Here is a 25,190-nt window from a genome sequence, read left to right as displayed (position 1 = left end):
CTGCTATTTAGTTAGAAGTTGCTGCTCAGCATGATGTCGTCGTTAATCTACCGGATTAGACTGTGTAGGTTGTGGAAGCGAGCCGTTGGGAATTCCTGGACGCCCTCTTTTTGCAGGCAGGTTCGCCGACAAGATTGTCCTTGACTGTAGTTCCGTTGAGCGATAAGGTGGTGGGGCATGCGCTCCAACCTCGCTGAAGGCATAAGACGGGTCCCCCTTTTTACCAGTAGACGCACCGACACTTCTCTGGAGGGTGGGTGTGCACACACACTGGATGTCTCCACGCCTGAGGCCTGTGGCTACCGGAGAAGGATCTCCACATCAATGTCCTGGAGCTGCAAGCAGTGTTCTTGTACCCTCAAGTCGTTCCTTCCGTCCCTCAAGTGCAAGGTGGTGAGGCTCTTGATGGACAATACCATGACTATGTTCTACATCAGGAAGCAAGGGGGCACTAGATCCCCGGCCCTCTGCAGGGAGGCGCAGGACTTTTGGCACTGAGCTGTCGCCCAGGGAATGTTCCATTCATTTTCACCTGGTTGGTGTAAAGAACACAATAAGACTCCCTCAGCAGGGAGCTTCGCTCCTGCCACAAGTGGGAACTTTGGCAGGATCAAGTGGACAGTCTCTTCCTCAAGTGGGGCAGACCCCAGATCGACCTGTTTGTGACAGCGACGCACTCCAAATGCCGGAGATTTCCCAGCCCACTGCAAGCCTACCTTTTTGTGGAAGACTGCTTTCCTCGTGGCCATCACCTCAGCCAGGAGAGTAGGTGAGATCCAGTCCCTGTCCTGCCAACAGCTTTAGCCAACTTCCAAGACATGTGTGGTGCTGCAGACTCACCCCTCCTTGCCAAAGGTTCAGTCGGAATTCCATTTCAACGACTCTTTGGTGTTGCCTGTGCTTTTAATTTGCTGGCTGAAAAGACTTTGCACTAGCTGGATGTGGCACATGCTCTGAAGGTTTGCGTGGCCTGCACAAAGTTTCTGGAAGACATCTCAACTTTTTGTGAAATTTGGTACTGTGAACCATGCGAAGGCCTTGTCCAAGGCTTCCATCTCTAGGTGGCTCTCTGGTGGCATCACTTGTAACCGGTTGGCAAAACGGCCTATGCCTGGCTGCCCGAGAGCCTATTCTACAAAGCAATCGCTGCGACGACGGCGTTCCTGTCTGGCGTGCCCCTGCGAGACATCTGCAGGGCTTCTATGTGGAGGTCTACGCAAACCATCACGAAATTCTACTGCATCGCCTAGGATTCAAGAGAGGAGTTCAGGGTCGGCAAAGCAGTGCTGTGCAACCTGTTCGTTTGAAGGTAAGCCTGGTGAGGAGAAATGAGTAATTGCTTCTGTTGAGCCTTGCCACCACTGCTATGCATTCTTTATTCCTGTGAATCCATGCCAGACCCTATGCTTGCGAAGGATCTAGTTACTTTCCTGTAACTGTTCTCCAGCATGGGTCTGGCATGGATTCACATGCAAACCCTCCCTCCTGCTACTCTTTTTGATCTTACTGCCACTTTACGTGCTACCAAATCTGAAGATAATTGCCAGAGGGACTTAAAGAGAGTGCAGTCATTGGCTGGGGGCAGTATGACCCGATCCAGAGCGCAGTGATTGGTTTATAGTAGAAAGACAGTTTATGTGAAACTTTTTTTAAAACATTTTTTTTTAGCTGAGGATTTCCCGGCCTGACGGGGAATGTTCATCAGCATGTGAATCCATGCTGGAGAAGGATGGCTATACAGACAGTGCACTAAATAATGCTAAGAAATCACAAAAGTCACATAAATTACTAGAATTGTGGTAGGTCTGTTGCGTCTGTTCACTTTCACTGGTACCAGAAACATACTGCACAGTGAAATTGAGGGGAGAATCCAACGTGCAATCCCTGATGATTATAGTTGATGGTAGATCAGTAGTATCATAAGTAATCCCAAATCAGATGGTACTGGATAGCAATCATAGTCTCAATCATAGTCTTTAATTCAACTATTCCAAAGAGAAACACCAACAGCCGACACGTGTTTCGACCACCAGGGTCGTTCTCAGGGCGCTACAATGATCAAAAAGCCAAATCAACAGGATAATTAAAGCCAACAAAAATGCATTAAATAAATATACAAAAAACAAATATAGTATTGTTACACATCACCAAGTTTATGTACACAGCATAACAAATCAAATCCAAATACATAAGTCATAATGTTAAAGTAAAGCGAAACAAGGAATGGCATGGTATTGTGTATAGAATAATAAAACAAACATCATACCGTGGTTCAGGGGTTGGAGGCATGGTTTGGTACACATGAAAAAAGGGGAAAAAAATAAATAAATGACAAACACTCACCATATTAAGCATAATGCAAGAAACATTTTGTGCCATACAGATCCATTTATCCATAGGGTAGCACCTCATGAACAGAAAAACTGAAAAAAGAGCGTCAGAAAAGAAACTATCATTAAACCAAAAATGTAATTGAATTAGGTAGAGAGAGAACATCTCATCCCTTTTCTTAATAGTAAATATAAGCGCACCAAAGCGTGTACCAGCTATTAATAGCTCCTCTGTGATAAAGATTAGTACCAAAGTGAACCAGACTGTTAGTGCTGGGCTATGAAGAAAAGTGGCAATATGAGAGTAAAGCCAACCGTTTGTAAATCACTGAAGATCCATTTCTGATGTACAAAATGTGATTGCGTACTTGTAGGTTTAATTGTTAAAATTGGATATGGTAGAGCCAAACATCCATCAAATACTGGAGAGTTTTGAGCCTTGAAAAAAAGAGCATAAATTAGATGCTCAATTAACCATGCACTGAGCTCGGTAATAATGGTGAGTAGTAAATAGCGGCAAAACTCTCCCTGAAATAACTCTTGAATTGTGTGCTGGCACATGCAAATAGTGAAACTGGTCCGATATATGTACAATAGCATGCCTGAGGAAAATCCAACGAAAGCGCATCAGAATTGGAATAGCCTGACCAAGATACTATATATACAGACGTCTGCATCTTGAATTACTTTGTGCGCCAATCCAATTACCTCAAATGGCCAGTTCAGATCGAAATCATCAAAGGGGGGATTATCCACGTGTGCAGTAAAGGGAAAATGCTGTGACTGGTGTGAAGATAAATAGCTGGTGTTGCCGGTAGTAATGACATCACACGTCCTAGAGTCCGCATGACGTCTAAAGGTAAACCTGTCCAATCTGTCAGCTCGAACGCAGCTCATACATAATTGTTGCTGCATATATATTGTCACATGAAGAGACCATATAAAGTGAAACTAATTAAACTAGAAAAGGAAGATGCTAATCATTTGTAAAGTGTGTGCTGACAACGAAATAATAGAAACGTTAGAATTGTCCAATAAAACGGGACTTCAGAGCAATCTAGGTACTAAAATTATAGATAAAGAAGCCGGGACACAGTGCATACTATACCTGATGGTAAACACACAAGTATATTGAGTACATATGTGCAATGTATCGGCAGAAGACAATGAGAGAAAGAGTTGCCTCAAGAGTTTTGCAATAAATATGAAGTCAAGAACAATGATCAGAGATGCATGTTAGATGGTATAGCCATAGACTTATTAAAGTATAAGTGATATGTTACCAAAAGTTAGTAGTAAGGGATGAATTCCCTCTTAATTAATAAATTCAGAGCAATAGTCATAACTATAAATGCTGATGAGTTGCTTGCCAAATGTGACAGTATGCATCATTCTTGGTAATATAAATAGCATAGTGCTAATGTTACTAATGACAAACGCACAATTAATAGCATAAATACAAAGTCAGATATGTTTTTATTTTTTTTTTTAAACGCAACTTATTGGCATTTCATTGATCAAGTTACAGTAAAACAATTGAGCAGTTGGGCGAAGCATATAGAAAGCATTGGGGATGTGGGTTATGTTGCGGCATGGTGTTTCATGCACCACCCATCTTTAGGCTTGTGAGTTCTTAAATACAAAGTGAGATATGTTTCAACAGAAATAAGACGGTGCATTTGGTGATTATCATCCCCACCTTTTCAAATCATATAGCACACATACAGAATCATCATTGTATCATAAGACATGCATCATGGTCTGTTAAGTCCACTACTAGTACATTGTAAATGACAAATACTTTTGGATTCCAGGTGTCAATTTCAAGAGGAGGTTGCCACCACATTTGCCACTCTTAGCTTTGAGGCCAATAAACTGAATGTCAGCTTTATTTGCAAATTTGTGTTCGAAGGTAAATTGGAGACTGTTTTATTTAAGCTGGAAAGATACTCCCTTATACGTAACTGTCGAATGGTACTCCAAATATAAAGCTTCTTTCAGACACTTATCAGGACATAGACTACAAATCTAGTCTTTCAATTTATGAAATCCTTGATTTACAATGTTGGTAACAATGTCCTCAAATTCCTGACCGTTCTGATGTGTATATTGACACAAATTACCATTGCTACATTTAAAGAAACCCACCGGTTGTTTTAACCAGGTGGTAGTTGCAGAGGGTTTTAACGATATCGGGATCCAAAAAAGGACAACTTAATTTGTTCTTTAAAGTGTTAGCCCTAGTGAAAATAAATTTGGATTTCTCAGATATGTATGGAGCAAAGTCTGAATCTAAATGTCCCAAGTGCCAATGTTTAGAAGCTAATTTAAACAAAATTGATGAATCCTTGGAGAACTGTGATAATTGCAACAGGTCTTTCCTTATTTACAGTGGATGTTTTAGAAACAAGTAAATCTGATTGTAAATTGGACGTATATTTATTGGCAGACGGATAACCTCATTTAAAGCGTTGGGTTAAATATGTCCGCTCTGCTTGATAGTCTGTTTTTAGAGCAATTTCTTCTTGCCCTGTAGAATTCTCCTCCCGGTATGTTCTGTATGGTGGCTCTTTGGTGACCGCTTCTGGCATGTAACACAGAATTAATGGCCGTAGGCTTTCTATAGGTTCTTGTCTCTAATTTATATTCAACAAATTTCCAAATCTAAGTTATTGAAGAGTAGCTCGAGTGCCCAGACAGGGTGATGCCAAAATTGTTATGATTAGCATAATTCACAAAATCATCAAAAGATGTAGAAGAGCCTTGCCAAATAAAAATATCTATGTAGCGTTTCCAACAGCTAAAATCATTTTGATATTGGGAGTTGGAGTATGTGTCTCTCCTCGTAGTGCGACATTAAAAGGTTCACCAAAGAAGGTGCACATTTAGCCCCCATGGCGACATCTTTTGTTTGCAGATAGATGTTAAAGAGGCATGCATTATTAGATCACATTTAAGAAAGGACTTGATCATTTGGATATGGTAAGAAGATGAATTGCGAAAAATAAAGTCCACAGCCTGAATAACTAAATCATGTTTGATGTTGGAGTACAGAGCTGTAACATCCAGGCTTGCCAGACAATAGTTTGGTTGCCATGCACGCTTTTGTTGAAAATGTAGTACTTGAGTACTGTCTCTGATGTATGTACTCATTTTGATGACAAAAGGTTGGAACACTTGATGGAAGTATTGGGATATACCTTCAGTCACCCACCCAATGCCACTCATTATGGGCCTTGCCTCTGGCAATTCTGTGAACTGCTTGTGAATTTTTGGTTAAATAGAGTAGGCATCGAGGGATCTTTAATGAGTAGGAAATGCTTCTCTTCATCAGTATCCTGAAGTATACCATTCATTAATTCGAAAAAATGTAAATCTTGTACAATTTGTTTGGTCGGATTTTTAGATTGCTTAGTTTAACAAGCCGTAGATCTACCATCAACTATATTCAGGGATTGTGCGTTGGATTTTCATTTCAATTTCACTGTATGCTGGAGAACAGTTGTGATGCTTATTATTCTGCTTAGAATCGCATGCTGTGCATATAGTCCGACAACCAGAGGTCATAGCGGAATATTGCATCTCGTCTTTCGAGAATCGAAAGGAGACGTGCCTGTAACATTCCCTACATGTAGTGTACCCAAAATCCTTCGCGCGTTGAGGTCCCTCATTGTTTTTTTTCCGCCCAGCATACTGGTCGCCTTAGCTCGTCAGACATTGCCTATTGTCCCTTCAACCTTTGGTCGAATAGTTTATATAAGTATTTGATCACCCTATCCGTCCCCTCATTTCGACTGCTGTTCCAGATCTCTGCCGAAAACCTCCAAGCAGACCTTCGACCGACGGTGATCCAGTCAGCGTTGCTGACCACGTGGCCGGGCAGCCGGCTTACACAGTAGGAAGAGTTGGGGTCGGGTGGACATTTCTGTACAACCTGAGAATGACTTTCCCTTTCCTCCCCCTTTCCTCTTTGGTCTTCGTCACTCTACCTAGCCTTAGCTATGGAGAGGACTCCATTTAGGCTATGCCCCATTTGCAAAGGCAAATTTCCTTGGAGAGATGAGCATAAACGATGTAACGGTTGCTTGCCCCTCTTCACAACGAAGTTGGTTGCACGGCTTGCAATTGAAGGTGCTCTGATCGGCCTACGGGATTTCTAAGGCTGAATCATCTGCCGCAGCCGCCGAATGTGGCGATAGTGACTAAAATACCTCTGAACCGGAAGTCGTTGACCTTTCGACTGAGAGCTCCCGCTCTGCATTGTCTGTCCCTGGCCCCCCAGGCACAGTTCAGACACTGCTATGGAGAATATACATGCCGGCGACAAAGACTAACATTTACTAAGCGCACAACCCCCAGTCATGGCTGTACCCGCCGACCGCCAAGATCGGCAGCCCTCCCTGCAGATGCGCTAGCGACAGGGCTCTCAAAAACAAAGGCCACTATTCCTAATATTACAAGTTCCGTCGCGATGCATCCTAAGAAGGCGTCCGGCAACAAGGTTCTGGCTCCTCCTGAAGAAAGCATTTGCCGAAAACGTTATAATCACAGGCCAAAGCTACGCACCTCCTGTCTGCGGAGGACGTTGCCGACAGCATAGCGAGAATTATTTCCGCTGACACTAAGAAGCGGCGGTCATGGAATTCACCGAGGCCTACGGAAAAGGCAAAGGATCCGTCGAAACCCAAGGATAGCTCTAGAGGAGTAGTGGAACCCTCTGCGAAGCAGAGGGAGAAGCACAGGGACACACTACCTGTCGTTCCCCCGGGAAGAGTTTTCGGAGGGCGAGGAAGGTATTTCTTCGACGTCGAGACAAAAATCTTGACGTTTGACGGCAGAGGATCGTTTACAGGGTCCCTTTCCACCTCTAGATTATTCTGGGACCTCTGTTTGGACTAGGGGGGAAAAGTTTGAAAATGGTATGGAAAAGCTCGACAGTTTTGTAACCCGTTCAGAGCAACCCACACCAAGGAGACCATGGTATGAGAGCCCTGTGGACCCTGTAGCAAAATTCCCAAGGCTCTTTGACCCCTCTCAGGAAGAGGATATATACACCTATAACCTCACTGAGGAAGAGATTCCTGCAGACACTCAGGATGAGGACATGCATGATCCCGTGGGGGGGACCCGGATATGGGTGACCATCAGCCTTGGCAGTCTCCAGATCCATCACCAAATCTTGATGCCTTGTGTGTGGACTCCCCCCAGGCAGCCCTCGCCAGTGGACAACCAAATGACGTTTAACGTCCTCTTGCGCAAAGCAGCAGAACACTTAAAGATTGCCACCGATGAAGCTGTCCCTGAAGCTGACTTTGTGGAGGACATTCTTGGAGAGGCCACCGGCCAGCCAGGTTACTCCTCAACTCGATTTAATAATAGTTTAGCATTTATATAGCGCTAAGAACCCTCGGTATCGGAGCGCTGCTCATTACCCACGGTGTGTGGTGCTCATTTATCGACCTCGGAAGGATGAAAGGCTGAGTTTGGCCCTGCCGGGATTCAAACCTGCGTCAGCAGGCTCTGCACGGATGTCAAAGCGAGCACTCTTACTCGCTGTGCTATCGGACCGGCTACTAAAGTGAAGAGTTGGCTCCCTTTTGATAAACACCTGCTCTCACAAGGTGTTAATCCGAGGATAGAAAAGCTTTTTCGGCCCTCCCCCTCGCACCCACTTTATATCAGAGGTCACTCAACCCCAGACTCACTGGTGGTGACCACTACAAGAAAGGGGGCAGGGGTTCCTCTGTCAAACGGCGAGGCTCCCCCTGACAAAGAAGGTTAAAGGCTTTACGCCCTTGGGAAGATGGTCACGGCCGCAGCAGCTTTTTTTCTACACGCATCGCCGATAATACCACATTGTTAGCCAGCTACGCAGACGCTCAGTGGGCCTTGTTACAAGGCATACAGGAGGTTCCCGAACCACTAAGGAGTAGTCTCCTGGCCACGGTGACTGAGGGCAGACAAGTGAACCAAAGTATACTTAAGAACACTTTGGACCCGCTGAAACATTGGGTCGATTGCTGGCTCAGGGCACACTCCTAAAGAGACACGCGTGGCCAAGGAACTCTGGGTTTAAGCCAGAGAAGCAAGCGTCACTTATAAATAAACCCTTGGAAGAATCCAACCTGTTGGAAGAGCGGTCGATGAGGCCCTCGAGACTGTGTAATTTGGTCTAGCGTCTTCAGGGCATCATGCTCCTTTTTTGCAGAGACCCTCCAAGACGAGGATATGGGTCCAGACTGCTTTTTCCTGGCCAATGCTTACACCTCGGTAAACAAGAAAAGGGAGCCACGGAGATTGTACCTCTGTCACAGGTAAGATTTATTCAGTATACTTCCTTGTACCCAAAAAGGATCTAACCATGCTCCCTGCATTCGATCTGCGCCCACCGAACAATATTTGTAAAGCCACAAAAGTTCCACATGGTCACTCTGCAGGAAGCGATTCCCCTGCTCTCACTGGGGATTGCATGGCAACATTGGACATGAAAGATGCTTCCTTTCATATTTCAATGTTGCCGGCGCACAGAAAATACCTCAGATATATGATGCAAGGCGAGCACCATCAGTTCAAGGTACTACCCTTCGACATAGCATCCGCACCAAGGGTATTTACAAAGGTACAAGCGGTGGCAGCAGCACTCCTGCGCAGGCAATCCATCCCCGTCTATCCTTACCTCAATGACTGGCTCATAACAGGGGACTCTTTACGAAACGTGTCTGTTAAATAACCAAAGAACGATAGAACTTTTATTCAGTCTGGGATTCTCGATCAATGAGAAAAATCAAGCTAGACCGCAGTCAGGTTAAGCAGTTCCTAGTGGCTCTAATTCAAACAAGGACTGCCTCGTCTTTCCCTTCTGAGAGGGTCCAAAACATGCTGTTTCAAATCCCTCAATGTAGCCAGTCGAGGTATGACGGTACGCAAGGCTATGCGACTGTTAGGAATGATGGCGTGATGTATTTACTTGGTGCCTCACACGTGCTTGCGTCCAATGCAGGAGTGGCTCAACAGCCAGTGGTGTCAGGCCAGTGGACAATGGGACGATCTAGTGGTTGTCTCGCCTGCCCTCGTTCTCTCGCGACGGTGGTGGTAGAGGGACAACCTCTTGAAGGGGTAATCCTTCACCACCCCTGCAGTGGAGGCCACTTTAACTACAGATGCATTTCTCGCAGGGTGGGGAGCTCACCTGCTTCAACAAACGGCGCACAGAGTTTGGTTATTAGACATAGCATCCAACCACATAAGAACTATTGGCAGTATTCAAAGTACTGGAAGATTTCCAGACACAACTTCAAGGAAAGACTGTCCTGATCCTCAGACAGCACCACGGCCATGTATTATATGAACAAGCAAGGGGCCACACACTCTCCAGGACTGGCCAAACTGTCCCAGAACATTTGAAAGTGGCCTAAACACATGTTCTTGTCACATGTTCCAGGGGAAATCAATCTTCTGGCAGACGTACTCAGCAGAGATTTCCCACTACACATGGAGTACGAATGGCGATTACACGAAAACATTGTCTCCAATGTTTTTGCAGAATGGTGCTTCCCGGAGATTGACAGAGCTGACACTCAATGCCAAGATTACGGCTCCAGGTACCCCAGAACTGAAACTGCCTTGCCCGTACAACATGTCGCAAGACAAAGACTCTTCACCCATGCCTGCAAACATTTAACTTAGCGGCATGACTCCTGAAGTCAGAGTTTGGGCACCTGCAACTCCCTCAAAGATGTATGGACATACTCGGGGAGGCAAGAAAACCTAACACTCGATATTGCAATTCCAGTAAGTGGAAACGGTTTGTCATATGGGGCAACTCGAAGGGTATTAACTGCTCTATTAACTGCTCTCCCACACATTGTTTTGTACATAACTCATTTACTTGACTCAGGCCTTGTCTTTAACGCTCTAAGGTTCACTTAGCTGCGCTTTCAGCCTACACATCACAACAGTGTTGTGGTGGAAAATACCAGTTATTAAGGCTTTCATGGAGGGAGTGAAAAGAATTCACCCTCTCATTTCTAACCCAGCTCCTGGATGGCACCTACTAGACTTATGGGGCCTCCTGCGAGCCCATGCCTAGAGCAAATCTTCAAGATATCACCTATAAGATTGCTTTTTTAATAGCCATAAGAGTAAATGAACTACAAGCGCTCTCGGTCCTAGACCCCTTTGTAACAGTTCAGAGAAGGTGGGTCTACGCACTCGCTCACCTTAGGTTTGCACCTAAATTCATTTCTAAGTTCCATGTGAACCAATCCATAGAACTACCAATGTTCTTTCAAAACACCTCAAACATGGGAGAAAGAAGCCTGCACACACTTGATGTATGCAGAGCAGTCATGTTTTACATGAAAGAACTTGACCACTAAAACGAATCCGTTTTTCGTTTCAGTGGCGGCACTAAGGATGATATGTGGTCTCCAAATCTATCTCTAGGTGGATTGTCAAATGCATCACACTCCGCTAGCACATTCTACTCTAGGCACTTGGGCTTCCATAGTGTTCATTGCAAATGTTCTCCTTGAGTCCATTTGCAAAGCGGCAACCTGGAGTTCTGTACACACCTTTACAAAACACTATTGCCTAGACATTCATTCTAGGTCTGATTCTCAGGTGGGACAGGCAGTACTAGGACATCTTTTCACTACTGTTCCTTCTCACAATCCAACTCGGGGTACTATTCGCTAGTCTATGCACAGCATGTGATTCTAAGCAGATTAACAAGCATCAGAAGACTAGCATTACTCACCGTAAAAGCATTTCTGATTGGATCTGCTTAGATTCACATGCGCCCACCCTTCCTCCCCTCTCGGATGGAAGGAACACAGTCATAAGGCTCCCTCATGGCAGAAAAATACAATCTGAGGGACCTGGACACGTGATTTTGAGTACACTACACGTCACGTAGGGATAGTGTTAGAAGTACGCCCATGTCAATGTCCCCTTTCGATTCTCGAAAGAGGAGATGCAATACTCTGCGGTGACTACTGGATGTTGGACTATATGCACAGCATGTGAATCTTAGCAGATACAATCAAATGCTTTTACGGTACGTAATGCATGTCTTACAAGTAACTTGTTCCGTATCTAATCTGTTTGCCCAGTTTCCATCTCCTAACATTTATACTGCTACAAACTATTCACAGCATGTGAATCCATGAAAGATCCAATTCTGGAGAACGGAGTAGTTTCTTACCTGAAACTCCATTTCTCCAGCGTTGGTACCTTTCATGGATTTGCATGCACCATCCAGCCTCCCCGCCCACCTCCCCTCACCCCACCCACAGGCAAACATCCTCTACATGGGGATTACAGCTGGAGTGGTTAAAATCCATGGGGAAGCTGCTGGGGTGGAGCTATACACTCAATGTCCCATTGCTGGGGACTGAAAGTATCCACAACGACTTCAATGGTCAAAGTAACAGTGGATTCCCAGCCTGACTGGGTATCTCATGGATTCACAGCATGTGAATATTCCAACGCTGGAGAAATGGAGTTACAGGTAAACTACTCCCATGTTGTGCAATGGGGTATATTTTTTTTCAGTCTAGCTTTTTAGAGGATGAATGGCTACTTCCATATGCGCCTAAAAAGAAGCTGGTGGCAACAGTTACATTTATACAATATTTGCATTATTTTGGTGTACACATTCTGGTTTACCACATATGGCTACTAAACATGACTAGGGTCCTAAAATGCCACCAGATATTTCTTTAGCCATACTGTAGTTTTGCGTTCTTCCTGCCCTCTCTGGTCAGGACAGTTCATGTAAAGTCATGCACTTGCCCTGAAAAGCTGCTGCTTGCGTGTGGCCCAGGAAGGGGGCTGGGGCTCTCTAGTTCCAGTCCACATCCTTTGTGCCAGAACATCTGCTTTTTGGTGGATGTGAATCCAGCGGTTGTACCTTATTGTACAACTACTGGCTGTTTGAATGGTGTAGATAATTACCTTTTGGCGGGCTTGTACTTGCTTCGAGCTGTGACTTTGGAGACTTATGCAGCTATTCAGATCTACACTGGAGTGAAGAATGCCTTGAAGGAGAGATGACCATGGATGATCCGAAGACTAATGTCTTCCAGCATCCTTTGCTCTGTATGGCTCGGTGAAGCACTGCTGCTCTGCTTGATTCCCAAAGACCCCAAGCAGGGCTTCAGCCCTTGCACTATTAGGACAAACGAGTCTTGGTGCCTTTTCAAGTATTCAGTCCTTCACAATCTCTGAAAGAATGCCTGGACTGCCCGGTGGATTGACCAGCTCTTTCGTGGGCTACCTTGCCAGAACAGTTGGCCTGGACCTTCGGTTGTCACCAGCTTGTGCCACAAGTTGACTAACCCCCAACCCCCAAAATTGCAGCTTCCTACATTCACAGGAACCGATCATGGACCAAACATTGGAATTTGCATTTCTTAACTGACAAGGGTTTCAACTTGCATTGCCATTCACCCGAAAGAATCCTGGAACCTGCAATCCCACAGTTCCACCTCATCAATGAGGCCCAACAAGGCTGACGCACATGCCAGGGGGTGCTGTTGGTACTCATGCTCAAAGGAGGTTTTCCTGGCATTTCGGTGCTGGATTGCTCTTGTGGGCGGGACAAAGACTGATATGCAAATGAATATTCCTCCTTTGTGAAAGATGCAGTGAGCAAAAAGCAATGGCTGTGCACTCTCAAAGTGGGGGAGAACTTTTTTTTGTTTTGTATTCTGCAAACCCGTAGCAGCTCTCGCTGGATCAAACTGAGGATGATCTGTCTGGCTCTGTCGGATACATTTCTGGTGGAAGAGTAATCAACAGTGTGCCTGTCTCCAACACCCTTTTTAAAGTGATATGCTTGAGGTGGATTCCCATCAATTACTGCATGTAACATACCTGCGTTTCTCAATTATTTGATGTCTAAGTAGTGAACCTAATAGTGATTGTATAAATTTGTATTATATAGTAGTGTAACAGTGCTACCTGCTAGTTTTATTTTTTCAGTGTGTTCTAACGGCCCAAAATAACTATTTTGTAAAATTGACTCTCAATTGAATTCTTGTGCTGTTCTGGGTGGACTCATTGAGGACTCCAGACCCTACTTAAATTCTGCTGAGATTAAGCCTTGACTGGTTATCCACCTACATTGACTGCTGTTTGTCTAACCTCTCATAGCTCCCTGTTCATCATACTTGGGTGGCCTCCTAAAATCTGCCCACCAGGCTAGATTCACAAAATCATCTCGACTCATTACAATCTTGAAAATGTAGCAGTTTCTTCCCAGCATCCTTGAAAAACACACTCAAACTAGGCTGTGATAATGCACAAACTCCCTTCTGCTGCCATCAATTTTATCATTTACATGCTTCATCCTCTCTCCTAGTGAATGTCCCCTCATTCAGTCTTGCGGGCTGTCTTTTTGTTACTCTATTCTTTGTATTCTACCTGTGCTAAATAGTCTGAGGGGATTGGGTACTCCGACGTATTCCATATCTGACAGTAATCACCAGAGCTGTGCTGCTTCGGAAAATATTTCTGCGTCGATAGGCTGTCCTCGAGGGCCTCCACCGAGCCGACATCACTGGATGTTATAGGTAGGAAGCACGATGCTCGTAGCCTCAGTTCAGCTTTTTATGCGAACGTGTTCGCTTCGGAGATCTCGGCGCGCCTCGATTCTAATGAATCCTGTTTCAGTTCTTCAAACCTGTTTTCTCCCTTGATATTGTATGTTGTCTTTGGCTTCACCCCGCGGACCGGGTTTAAGAAGTGTTGGGTGTGCGGGTCCAAGATGTTGCTGATGGACTCGCACGATGCTTGCCTCTGGTGCCTCGGGGAGGACCACGATACAGATGACTGTCGCCTGCCAATCGCTCACATCGAAGGCCTTGCGCGAGCGTAAGAAGCTGTCTGTCGGTAAGGTAGCCAAGCCCCGGAAGTCACATTCCACTGGTCTTTCGACAGATGATTCAAGGGTTGACTCTCTGCATCGTCGTAGTGAGCTCGGGGGTTCTTGGTCTGGGAGTCGGTCCCGCCATTCCTCTGCCTCTTCGAGGCACTCCAGGAAGCCATCACAGGCGCCTTCCCAGTCCTCGTCCGAGGTCTCCGCCTGTCGACGGGATGCTTGTCCCAACAAGCATTCCACTCCTGAGGAATGGGATTCCTTCCGAAAGGAGATGTTGGCGATTTCCCGATCGCAGGGCTCTGGTCCGTCCGTGCTGTCGAAACACGCCGGCCGTGACCGGTTTAGAGACGCTGCTCGTACGCCTTCGGGCTCGAGCAGTCGTCGCGGGCGCCTTCGAGGTCTCGGTCAGACAAGGATGGTCGCTCTAGACATGCCTGTTCCAGGTCCCGGTCCTTAACGCCATCGAGACCGCGAGAACCTGCGGTCTTCAAGGAAGTCATCGACGCCTGCAGTGCCAAAGTAGTCTACTGATTCTCTCATGGCTCCACCTCGGAGGAAGTCATCGTTGCCATCGGCACCCAGGCTGTCGAGACACGCTCGGGGCTCCGCCCTCGAGGCCTGTGTTGACAGTCGGTGCCGCGCTCCACGTCAACGTCTATTCGCTCGACGCCTTACGAGGCGGCCTTGTCGGAGGTACCCCATGGCACTGTGGCACCCCCCAGAAAGGTGCTGGCCAGGCTAAAACATGTCTTTGTTCCTTTTTCTGTGCCCTCCTTCCAGCCTCTGGATTATATTTCTGAGGTGAATGAGGGGTCGGAGGAAAGGGTGGTTCCTGCTGACATTTGTTTCTGGTCATAGTCAACTTGAGGACCTGCGTCAGTCGCTGCACGATGCCAGTGGTGTAGACACCTCTGGAGGTGGATTTTGGTAGGCCGGAGCCTGGCACGCATGCCGAATCCTCATACCGGCGCCTCATGTCGAGGGTCACGGATTACCTGGGGTGGCCTGCTCCCCGTGGGGATTTTCAGCAGGATGACCTGACTGATATCCTGGACCATGGTCCACCAACTGACCCGGTGCTGCCATTCCATATGGCCTTGCAGAGAAGCGTGGCTGCGCCTTGGACTTCTCCGGAGAGTCTCCCGGCAGTGAGCAAGTCCTTGCCGAAGAAATATCACCCAGCCAGTGGTGACCCCTGCTACTTGACCACGCACCCCACTTCGGAAAGTTTGGTGGTGCAGGCAGCTACGGCCCAGTGTCGTACCCTACCATCCCTCCTGATGGGGACGACTAACGTTTTGACGGTTGGGCAAAGTGTTTTCTTCTGGGGGTATGGCGCTTCAGGCTGCCAACTCTGTATGTGCCTTGTCTCGTTTCACGCACACTCTGTGGAACTGTATTTTCTTAGCCGCTGATCATATTCCCGAAGGGGAGGAACGGGATGGTTTCCTTGCTATCATGCAGGATGGCAAGCATGCCATGTGTGAATCCGTTCAGTTAGGTCTGGACATGGTTTATTGCGTCAGCCTGTCCATGGTGGCAAGCACCGTAATACACAGGTTTGCGTAGTTGCGGAAGTCAGGGTTTGCTCCTGATGTGCAAGCCCGGCTCCTCAACATGCCCTTTGATGGTGAACATAATTTTGGCAGCAAGGCTGACAAGTCTTCAGAGGTTGCAGACCTCCAAAGCTGCAGCGAAGTCGTTGGGCACTGCAGTTCGCCAACCTCAGTCTTTTTGTCCTAGGGGACAGCAATGGAGGGGAGGTTCCTTTCGATATTACTCATCCTTCAGTAAATCGAGAGGAGCTGCAAGTCCAAGGGGCAACCGTAGGAGTGCCAGAGGTGGAAAATAAGGTACTCGAGGTGCCAAGGCTGCTCGAGCAGTTGCCTCTTTGCCCTCAGGCACTGCTGCAGCCGCTTCAGCTCAGTCATGAGGCCCATGCTTCTCCGTTTGGGGGAAGGCTGGCGCAGCATCTTGTGGAATGGTGTGCCATTACTTCAGATGTGTGGGTTCCGGAGATCATAGCCCACGGCTACTGTCTTCCTTTCCGGCAGAGTCCCTCGCGACAATCCACCAGGGAATCTCTTTGAAGAGTCAGGATCCGCTCCTTGTGCAGGAAATTCAATCCCTGCGGGAGAAAGGCACCATAGAACTGGTGCCTGTAGCGGAGAGGAACAAGGGATGGTATTCCCCTTATTTTTTTGATTTCGAAGAAAGACTGGTGATTGAGACCCATCATGGACTTGCGCGGTTTGAACAAGTTCCTCAGGAAGGACAAGTTCAATATGGCTACTCTTAAGTCCTCTAGGCCCTTCAACTTCAGGACTGGTTGGTGTCTCTCGACCTCAAGGACGCTTATTTTCATGTGCCGATCCATCCCAAGCACAAGAAGTACCTGAGGTTCGCGGTTGGCGACTTGCACTTTCAGTGTCGGGTCCTGCTGTTCGCATTGACCTCTGTCCTGAGGGTATTTACCAAGCTCATGGTGGTGGTAGCGTATCTCGGGAAAGGGGGGATGCATGTCTACCCCTACCTGGACGATTGGTTGATCAGGGTGCGTTCTCCCGAGCATGTCCTGGATCATCTGTCAGTCACCTGTCGCTCCCTTCACAAGCTGGGCTTTTCCCTCAACTTAAAGAAGTCTCACTTGCTGCCAACTCAGCGGCTCCAGTACATCGGAGCAGTGTTCGACACGTTCCTGGGGCAGTGTTTTTCTCCCCAGGTAAGGGCTCGCCACATTCAGCAGATGGTACATGCCCAGAGTCCCAGTTCTTGTGTTTGCTTGGGCAAATGGCATCCTGCATTCTTCTGGTGCCAGAGGCAAGGTTGCGGATGAGATCTCTGCAATGGGCTCTCAAGCTCCAGTGGTCATTCTCTGGCAGGATGTCGGACCCCGTTCAGATGCCGCCCTCGGTCGCCCAGGACCTTCTGTGGTGGGCCGTGGAAGGCAATCGGATGGATGGATGGATGGATGGATGGATGGAGGGAGGGAGGGTAGGGTCCTTTTTTGGCTTCCCTGGCCGGAGGTGACGATCGTGACGGACGCATCCTTCACGGGATGGGGAGCTCATGCCAACAAGTTGACAGTTAGCGGTCGTTGGTCTCCGTCGGAGTCCAGACTCCATATCAATCTGTCGGAGCTGAGGGCTGTCGGGCTTGCCCTGAAGGCTTTTCTGCCGACTGCGAGGAAAGACTGTCCTGATTCTGACGAACACAGTGGCCTTGCAGTACCTCAACAAAAAGGGGCGGGGGAGGGCATGGTCACTTCCTCTGTTCAGGGAGGTGATGCAGCTCTGGTTCTGGGGCATCCAGCAGGAAATTTCGATCTCAGCAGTTTATCTGGCCAGAGACGAAAACGAGACGGCGGACGCTCTGAGCAGGCAGATCCCGATCTCTCACGAATGGGAGTTGGCTCAGGAGATTCTCCTGGAGATATTCGCCCTTTGGGGGACCCCTCAAGTGGATCTCTTTGCCTCCAGTGTCAACCGGAAGTGCAAAAGGTTCTGCTCCCGGGAATTTCCTCCAAGAGGAGCCTTGGGAGACGCGTTCGTGGTGGAGTGGTCCTTCCCACTGCTGTATGCGTTCCCTCAAGTCCCCGTTATCCCGCAAGTGCTACTGAGGTTACGGAGGTTCAGTTCACGGATGATCCTCATTGCTCTGGCATGGTCCCGGAGGACGTGGTACCCGGACCTTCTCGACTTGTCCATCTGCCCTCCATGTCGTCGTCCCTACCGAGACAATCTGCTCTCACGGGAGGGGGAGAGGGGCAGGTTCCCCATCCAGAGGTCAGATCCCTCAACCTTCACGCTTGGTTTCTGAAAGGTTGAGGTAGAAGGATTGGGACCTCCCTGAAGACGTGATGGAGGTGTTGCTTACGGCCGGCAACAAAGTCCCTGTACCGTTGCCGTTTGAGAAAGTTCTGCAACTGGTGGAGGGTTAAGAATGTGGATCCTTTTTCACGTGAAATTCCTGTGGTTCTCTTTTTTGCTTTCTTTAGCCCACAGGGGCTTGCAAGTGGGTACCATTAAAGGTTACCTGGTGGCGCTGTCCATATTTAAGCGCTCGTCTGACGAGTGTGCTTATTTTAAAATTCCTTTACTTTCTCAGTTCCTGAAAGGGCTCACTAATGTGTTCCCTCCGTCACCTTTCCAGGTGTCCGGTTGGGATTTGAACCTTGTTCTCAAGATTCTAATGGGTGCTCCATTTGAGCCTTTACATTCTTGTGCTTTGAGACTGTTTACCCTGAAAACTGTGTTTTTAGTTGCGGTCACTTCCGCTCGCTGAGTGAGTTACAGGCACTGTCAGTTAAGTCACCCTTCACTGTGTTTCAGTAGGACAGGGTTGTCCTTAGAGTTCGTCCTTCCTTTCTTCCGAAGGTGGTGTCAGAATTTCATTTGAGCCAGAAAGTAATTCTTCCGGCATTTTATCCTCCTCCGCATCCTGGTAAGGACGAGGAGAGGCTCCATAGGTTGGATACTAGGCGAGCTTTAAGTTTGTACATTTCACCCATGTCCCGGGTCAGAGTGGACAATCAGCTCTTTATTGGTTACGCTGGAAGGCCTTTGGCGGGGAAGGACTCTCCGGTAGGCTTACGGGACCATTCTACTAGGGGTAGGGCTGCCTCTAATGCCCTGCAGAGGGGTGTTCCTATTTGTAACATCTGTGAAGCAGCCACCTGGGCTTCGGTCCATACTTCTGTACGTCACTACTCCCTAGAGTCTATCCATGGGCAGGATCTGGCCTTTGGCAAGGCGGTCCTTTTCTCTGCAATTTGATTGGGCATTATAGATTTGTATATTCTAAATTATTTTCTCACCTCCTTACGTTGCTACTGCTTTGGGAGTCTGTCATAGATATTTATTACGTCGGAGAACCCAATCCTCTCTAAGAACAAGTTACTCTTACCTGGTAACGTTCTTTCGATGGGATGGTCCGACGACGTATTCCGTATCGCTCCCTCCCTGCTTACCCCACTACAGAATTTCTTGTGATTGCAGCTTACGTTTCCGCAAGGCTTTCTGTGGTCATTCTGGCAGAAGATTGGTGTCACATGTTCTGGGGGGAAAAAACCAACTGCGGCTACGGGCGTCGTGCGTCCTACTTATAACATCCGGTGACGTCGGCTCGACTGAGGCCCTCGAGGACAGCATATCGATGTCATCGACGCAGGACAGACGCCGAAAGATTTTCCAAAGCAGCACAGCAGTGGTGATTACTGTCATAGATATGGAATACGTCGTCGGACCATCCCATCGGAAGAATGTTACCAGGTAAGAGAGTAACTTGTTTGTCTGCTCCATAGCTCTTAAAGGCATCTGTTTTTACAACTGCATCGCACAGCTCCTTATGGGCAGTGTTGCTGGGGAACCCTTAAGATTCCCCCTCGTCTTAAGACTCTTCCTATATCCTCAAGTAACTCCAGTTCTAGATACTTGGTTTCTCTCTCAAAACTATGTAGTCTGAGAGATTGGCACACAACACCTTCATTGGAGTGCCAAAGAGATACCCAATAGCCCCTTTCTCGCTGCCCCTGTGACTTTTTAGTCAAATGCATAATCACCTAGTTGTGTCTGGTGGCAGTTCACTTGTTTTACCAACTATTGTGTATTTCGTATGGCCATAGCCTCAGTAGTGCACAATGGGGGCTCCAGTCTTCCTTATTTTTTCACCATTACTAGCGTGGAAGTTATTTGTTCCCCCTTCTGCTACCATTCTGGGAGGGAGTAGGTCAGTGTGTTGTGCCTTTGCCGTGAATCCGTAGGGATCACTGCATAGGCTCCAGTGTCTCTGGGTAGGCAGGAAGTGGGGGAGGAGTTTTGCACCAACCCCACAACCCCTCCAACTCTCCTCCGGGCCCCCACCGCTGTCCTTTATCTTCCAGAGTGCCTGAATAGGTCTAGCTCCCACAGGGGGTCTGGATGTCTTGAATGAACAGCCAAACGCCCCTTTCTGTAAAATACATAGATTGGAGAGGACTGTGCAGGAACTGTCTAAACGTTGAGGCTTCTGGAGTGAAAAGCAAGTTGACCACTGGAAACTAAAGATGACCAGGGACGTCTGCATACCCTTTGCAACACTGTGAAGCGACCATTGCTGTCCTGACCCTGTTTTCTGTGTGATAGAGGAGCTCCGAAGAGGACAACTCCTTCCCTTTTGGCGGCTGGGAACAACCAGTCCAAGACTAACTTTGAAACGAGCCATCTCCCGAGGTGTTAAGACTTTACATAGCTGCAGAAGTCTCAATACCGGAGACCTGCTTCCCATTTCAAGTGCATCTCCAAGGCCGAATCTGTCAATCTTTGGTCAACCCATACGAACACTCCAGAGATCTGATCCAACTCACCCATACCCCTTTACCGAGTATGGGACTGCAGGAAGGGAAGTTTGACCAGGCGATCTATGTTCTTTGTTGGTGCTGCAGAAAAGGCGACAAAACCGCATAGTGAACCAAGAAGTTGCTGAAAGTCGTGCTTAAGGTCCTCCCTCGAGCCTGCTGCTGAGATCCCATCCATTGGCCTGCCTTCAGTCACCAGACCAAGGAATCTGGAGGTCGGGTCCAGAGCTGCAACATTGCGGAGTATTTAGCACAAACATTTTCTTCTTACTTCAGGTAGTGTGTGGAAAAAGGTATTGCTAACTGGAGTCTAAGAAGTTGCTCCAGAGCGTTGAGTTCACGTAGAGTTGTCCAGAGCAACTTCCTCTTACCTCCGACCTAAGCTGCTGCTTGTGTCCCTTTCGCGAGTCTGATTTAAGGTGTACTTTGTTAGCTTCAATAACACAAGAAACTGGGAGAAACCAACAGGAACTCTGTGTAATTCGCTGCTTGTCGAGCCCCCTTCCGGACTGCCTTTAGCTAGGGTTATGTTTTTGTACTTTACAAGGCGAAGGAACAGTCTCTAGAACCTTAACCTAAGCTCATGCTGCACAAACAACCATGTTCCTCCCTTCAAGTGAATTTACCATGTGTTGGTAAAGTTAATGTATTACCGTATAAACAATTGAAAAAACCTGAGTGCACAATAATCGATACTATAACCTTGTGTTTTCCCTTTCTGATATTGCTATAAATGTAACAACGTACAGAAATGTGAAGTGCCTGTGTATTGTCAAGTATTCCTAAGTGTTCTAATGTAAACGTCTGAAGTATTTAAAGTGATTGTGGTATAAATATATAATTTCTATATAAATGTGCTTCTTTGTTGTGCCTGTCTAGCTAAGATTCTGTGTACTTAACTACTGCTCACATCTTCCTCTTAAGATAACCCAGACTGCTCTGCCACTCTACCAAGGTCCTAAGCTAGTACAGAGTGATGCTAAGAGTCAGTCAGCAGGCGGATGCGGGGGTGGGATAGGGGCTAGCTTACTGAAGTTACTGCCAGTAGAACTTCTCCCCTAACAGCAAGTAGCTGTAAAAATGCTACAGCAGCACTGTGGCAAGACCCAGTAACATAACAAATGCTCTTTAAAAAAAAAAAAATGGAGGGGTGAAATCTTGGGGCTTCATGTTTTTAGTATAGGCAAAGTACACACATAAAACCTGTAGTTGGTTGGGGTTCAGTGTTGCCACCTGCATCATCCCTAAAGTCTGCAGATGCCCATAGTTTTATTTTTTTTAAGCAATTTTCCTGTTCTGCAGTTCAATAGTTCCTTAGAAGTTGCCATTTTGTCCATATTACATCTTTCATTCTTTTTAGAGTCAACTCACAAGAACCAAAGATGAGTTGGAAGCTGAAAAGCGAGATCTCATCCGGACAAATGAACGGCGAACTCAAGAGTTGGATCACATGGGTGGTAAGCATGAACAAGATTAATTCTGAGTTTGGCTGGGGTTACAGGACATTAGAACTGTTCTTTAGTGGATTGATGGGCAGAACACTGTCTCAGCAGCCTATTGGCATGTTTCTACATATTGGGGAAACCTGCAACTACATACTTTGCAGCCTTGTAGTATGCCTCACAATTTGCACTTTCCAATGGCCATTGGTAAGTGATGGTTTAAAAAAAAAAAACTTTTTATTTGTATTTTTCATAACGGTAAACAGAAAAGCCAGATACATTCAACATTACCTTCCCTCCCTTGTTCTTGTACACAGGTTAATCCAACAGGGCCACCACTTGCTTCTCCCTAACCTTATGATGAACAGCACTTACTGTTCTGACGTTCCACGGGGGCAAGACCCAACCTTGTCATACCCTCTCGTCTCCCTACCTCACTCTCCGCTCCATGCCACTCCCACAGCTACCATGTAGCTCCTAACCTCATGGCGATTTCAGGTTATTGGATTTTGATAAGTCAGCAGTTAAGTGTACTGTTACTCCCTCCCCCTTCTACCTTTGTTCCTGCTCCCTGCAATATCAGTTCAGTGATTTCCCCCAATCTGCGGGCATCCACCTGCCACATTGTAATTGCAGGTCCCTGTGGGTTTTCCACACGATAGCTACCCAGCGTTTGGCTAATATCAATAGAAATCGAATCGTCTTATGCTGCATTTTGTTTCACAACACCCCCCCCCCCCCCCCCCCCCACCACCACCCCCAAGGAGAATTCCCCAGATGCATGTTCTTGGGTTGCATTCCAATTTAGTCCCCAGCAATTTGTTCACCCCCTTGCCCCAGTATGTTGCTACAACTCCACAGTCCCGTATCGGGTGCCAGAATACCGCCGGGCCCCTACCACATCTAGGGCACTCATCCGTCCGACTATTATTCATCGCTCGTAATCTGATTGGGGTCTCAAATGTTCTGTGCATGATGTTGAATTTGACCAATTGAAACTGGGCATTTCGGGACACCTTCTGAACCAGTTCCCATATCCGCACCCGCTCCTTTTCCGGTATCTGATATCCCATATCTGCCTCCCATTTCTCCATCTTTAATTCCCCTTTGGGTTTCTCTTCCCGTAGGGCTTTATAGATAAGTGAAATCTTTGCCTTAACCCAAATCTCTTCCCCCCCCCCCCAACACCCCCCTGTTTTAATAGTATCCGTATTGGTGGGCTCGTTTCTGGTTCCTTCCATATTTCTGCTAGTCTATTGACCACTGGTCCACATGCCAGAAACGGGCCCTTTGTGCACCATTCCACAAAAGTCAGTCATTTTCCACCTTCAAATAAATCCCCCACCACCTCACACCCTTGTTCTCAGAGTCTCTGTACTCCTGCTCTCCCTATTGCTCGCCGTAGATTCTGGTCCATGCCCCAGGGTAGGTCCCGACAATAAAGCCCTCTGGGTCCTCTTCCAAACATACTACTTCCACTTCCCCTAACTGCCTCAAACACAATTGAGGTTCCCTTGTTCCCCATTGGGTTCCATAGCAACTCTGAACCCCTCCGATGTGGTGGCAAGTTCCCAATCAGCCCCCTCATTGATCCCTACCCCCAACCCCCCCCCCCCCAGATTGCTCCCACTCTAGCATCAACTGTAATTGCGCTGCTATGAAGTGTATTTCGTAATCTGGAAGGCCCAGTCCACCCTATGTCTTCGTAGTATCGCTAAAGACACCCTCCTCCCTGTTTTCCATAATAGTTCCCCCAACTTTGCTGTCCAGCATTTTGTAAGATTTTTTTCACCACGTGTGGTATATTGGTGAAGAAATTGCAGCAGTATCACCATTTTGCACAGTGACACTCTGCCCATCAGGGAAAGAGGCAGGTCCTTCCAAAATGTAACTAGTCCCCTATCTTTGATAACTCCTTCCTTGTGTTGTGTACGAATGTTTCTTGCATCCCGTGGAATATCCGTATGCCCAGATATTTAAATTACTCCATCTCCCATTTTATTCCCAACGTTGGTAGGTCTCCCATCCCATGTAGCATTCCCATAGCCCTCCCAGTGGAAAAAAACATTGTCCCTCATTGATACGGAAGCCACACATGTGCCGAACATTTTTAATACTTCCAATAACATTGGAAGAGATGCGTATCATTTTCTGCTGCAGCAAATAGTATTGGGGATGCTGCATATCCCTGCCATGTCCCCTACGTGGTTCCCACTTCCCGGACACCCAGCCATTGGTGTTAGGCAGAAACCTGTGCAGTTCCCTTTGGGAACACTGCAAAAGATTTAAGACTACAGGTGTTAGCAGTAAACCCACTTGGTAGCAGTCTGTACCACCCAGATTTACCTGGTCGCTGTGGCTGAGCAGTCAGACTTCCCTCAAGAAGAGTTAGGCAGTATGCAAAGTATACACAATAGGCACTCTGACACAATAGCACAAGCAAACACTGACCAGAGCTTTGGTATCAAAGTATAAAATTATTTATTTAAAAACGCACTGTTTGAAACACTCCAGCACTCTTATTGTAAAACTCTAAACCCAGTTACTATTATAATATATACAACCCTTATTCCTTATCAGACAAGTCTTAGTTAATACCACTTATTTCCAGACAGAGGTGAGTGCTTAACTATAGATGGCACTCCAATAAGTTCATGAAAAAGGGAGGGAAAAAGACAGAATATGTGAAGATACACCACTCTAAGATTTAGGAACACTTTTAGCAAGGCAGAAGAGCAAAAGTTACTTGTGAGCCAAAGTCCATAGGCTGGGCCCATTCTTAGAGAGAGCAGAGCACAAATGCGCCCAAGATCACATAGTTACACTAGGCTTTGAAAGTCTTGCAGAGAGTTCGAAGAGTTTAGAGAGGCTCAGAAAAGTTTAGCCAGGGTGTCCCAGGCTAATCCAGGTTCGAAAGCCGGGGGCTAAATCTACCCCGTACAGTCGGTGGCAAGGGAAGCCAGGCGGAACACGGTACCTTAAGTGGGAAGGATCCTCCAGTGTTGGCAGTTTGTTCCTGGCAGCAGGTGCAAGTCTCGGCGTCGTCCAGAGGAAGAGAAGATCTCGACTTGGAGGAAAGATGAAGGTTGTTGCACTGCCAGGGAAGAAACCAGCCGTGGAGTTTTCTGGTTAAAGGTATTACCCTTTATTTTGCGGCCATGGTAAAACGTGGTATTCCGGTTGCCGGGGTGCTTGGCACA

General features: G+C 47.1%; 1 protein-coding gene across 4 annotated transcripts in view; it reads left to right on the top strand.

Annotated features, from left to right (window-relative positions):
• Window positions 1-25,190, top strand: part of TPR (translocated promoter region, nuclear basket protein) — a 2,097,972-nt gene that overhangs the window by 111,893 nt on the left and 1,960,889 nt on the right. For all 4 annotated transcript variants that reach the window (XM_069641376.1, XM_069641377.1, XM_069641375.1 and 1 more), the window contains exon 4: window positions 21,909-22,005. In XM_069641376.1, coding sequence (XP_069497477.1) covers window positions 21,909-22,005 — 97 coding nt within the window. The remainder of the gene's footprint in view (window positions 1-21,908; window positions 22,006-25,190) is intronic.

This window comes from Ambystoma mexicanum, chromosome 1q (assembly GCF_040938575.1).
Source record: "Ambystoma mexicanum isolate Mex_15411 chromosome 1q, UKY_AmexF1_1, whole genome shotgun sequence".
Lineage (NCBI taxonomy): Eukaryota > Metazoa > Chordata > Amphibia > Caudata > Ambystomatidae > Ambystoma > Ambystoma mexicanum.
This window is presented reverse-complemented; position numbering and strand designations above follow the sequence as displayed.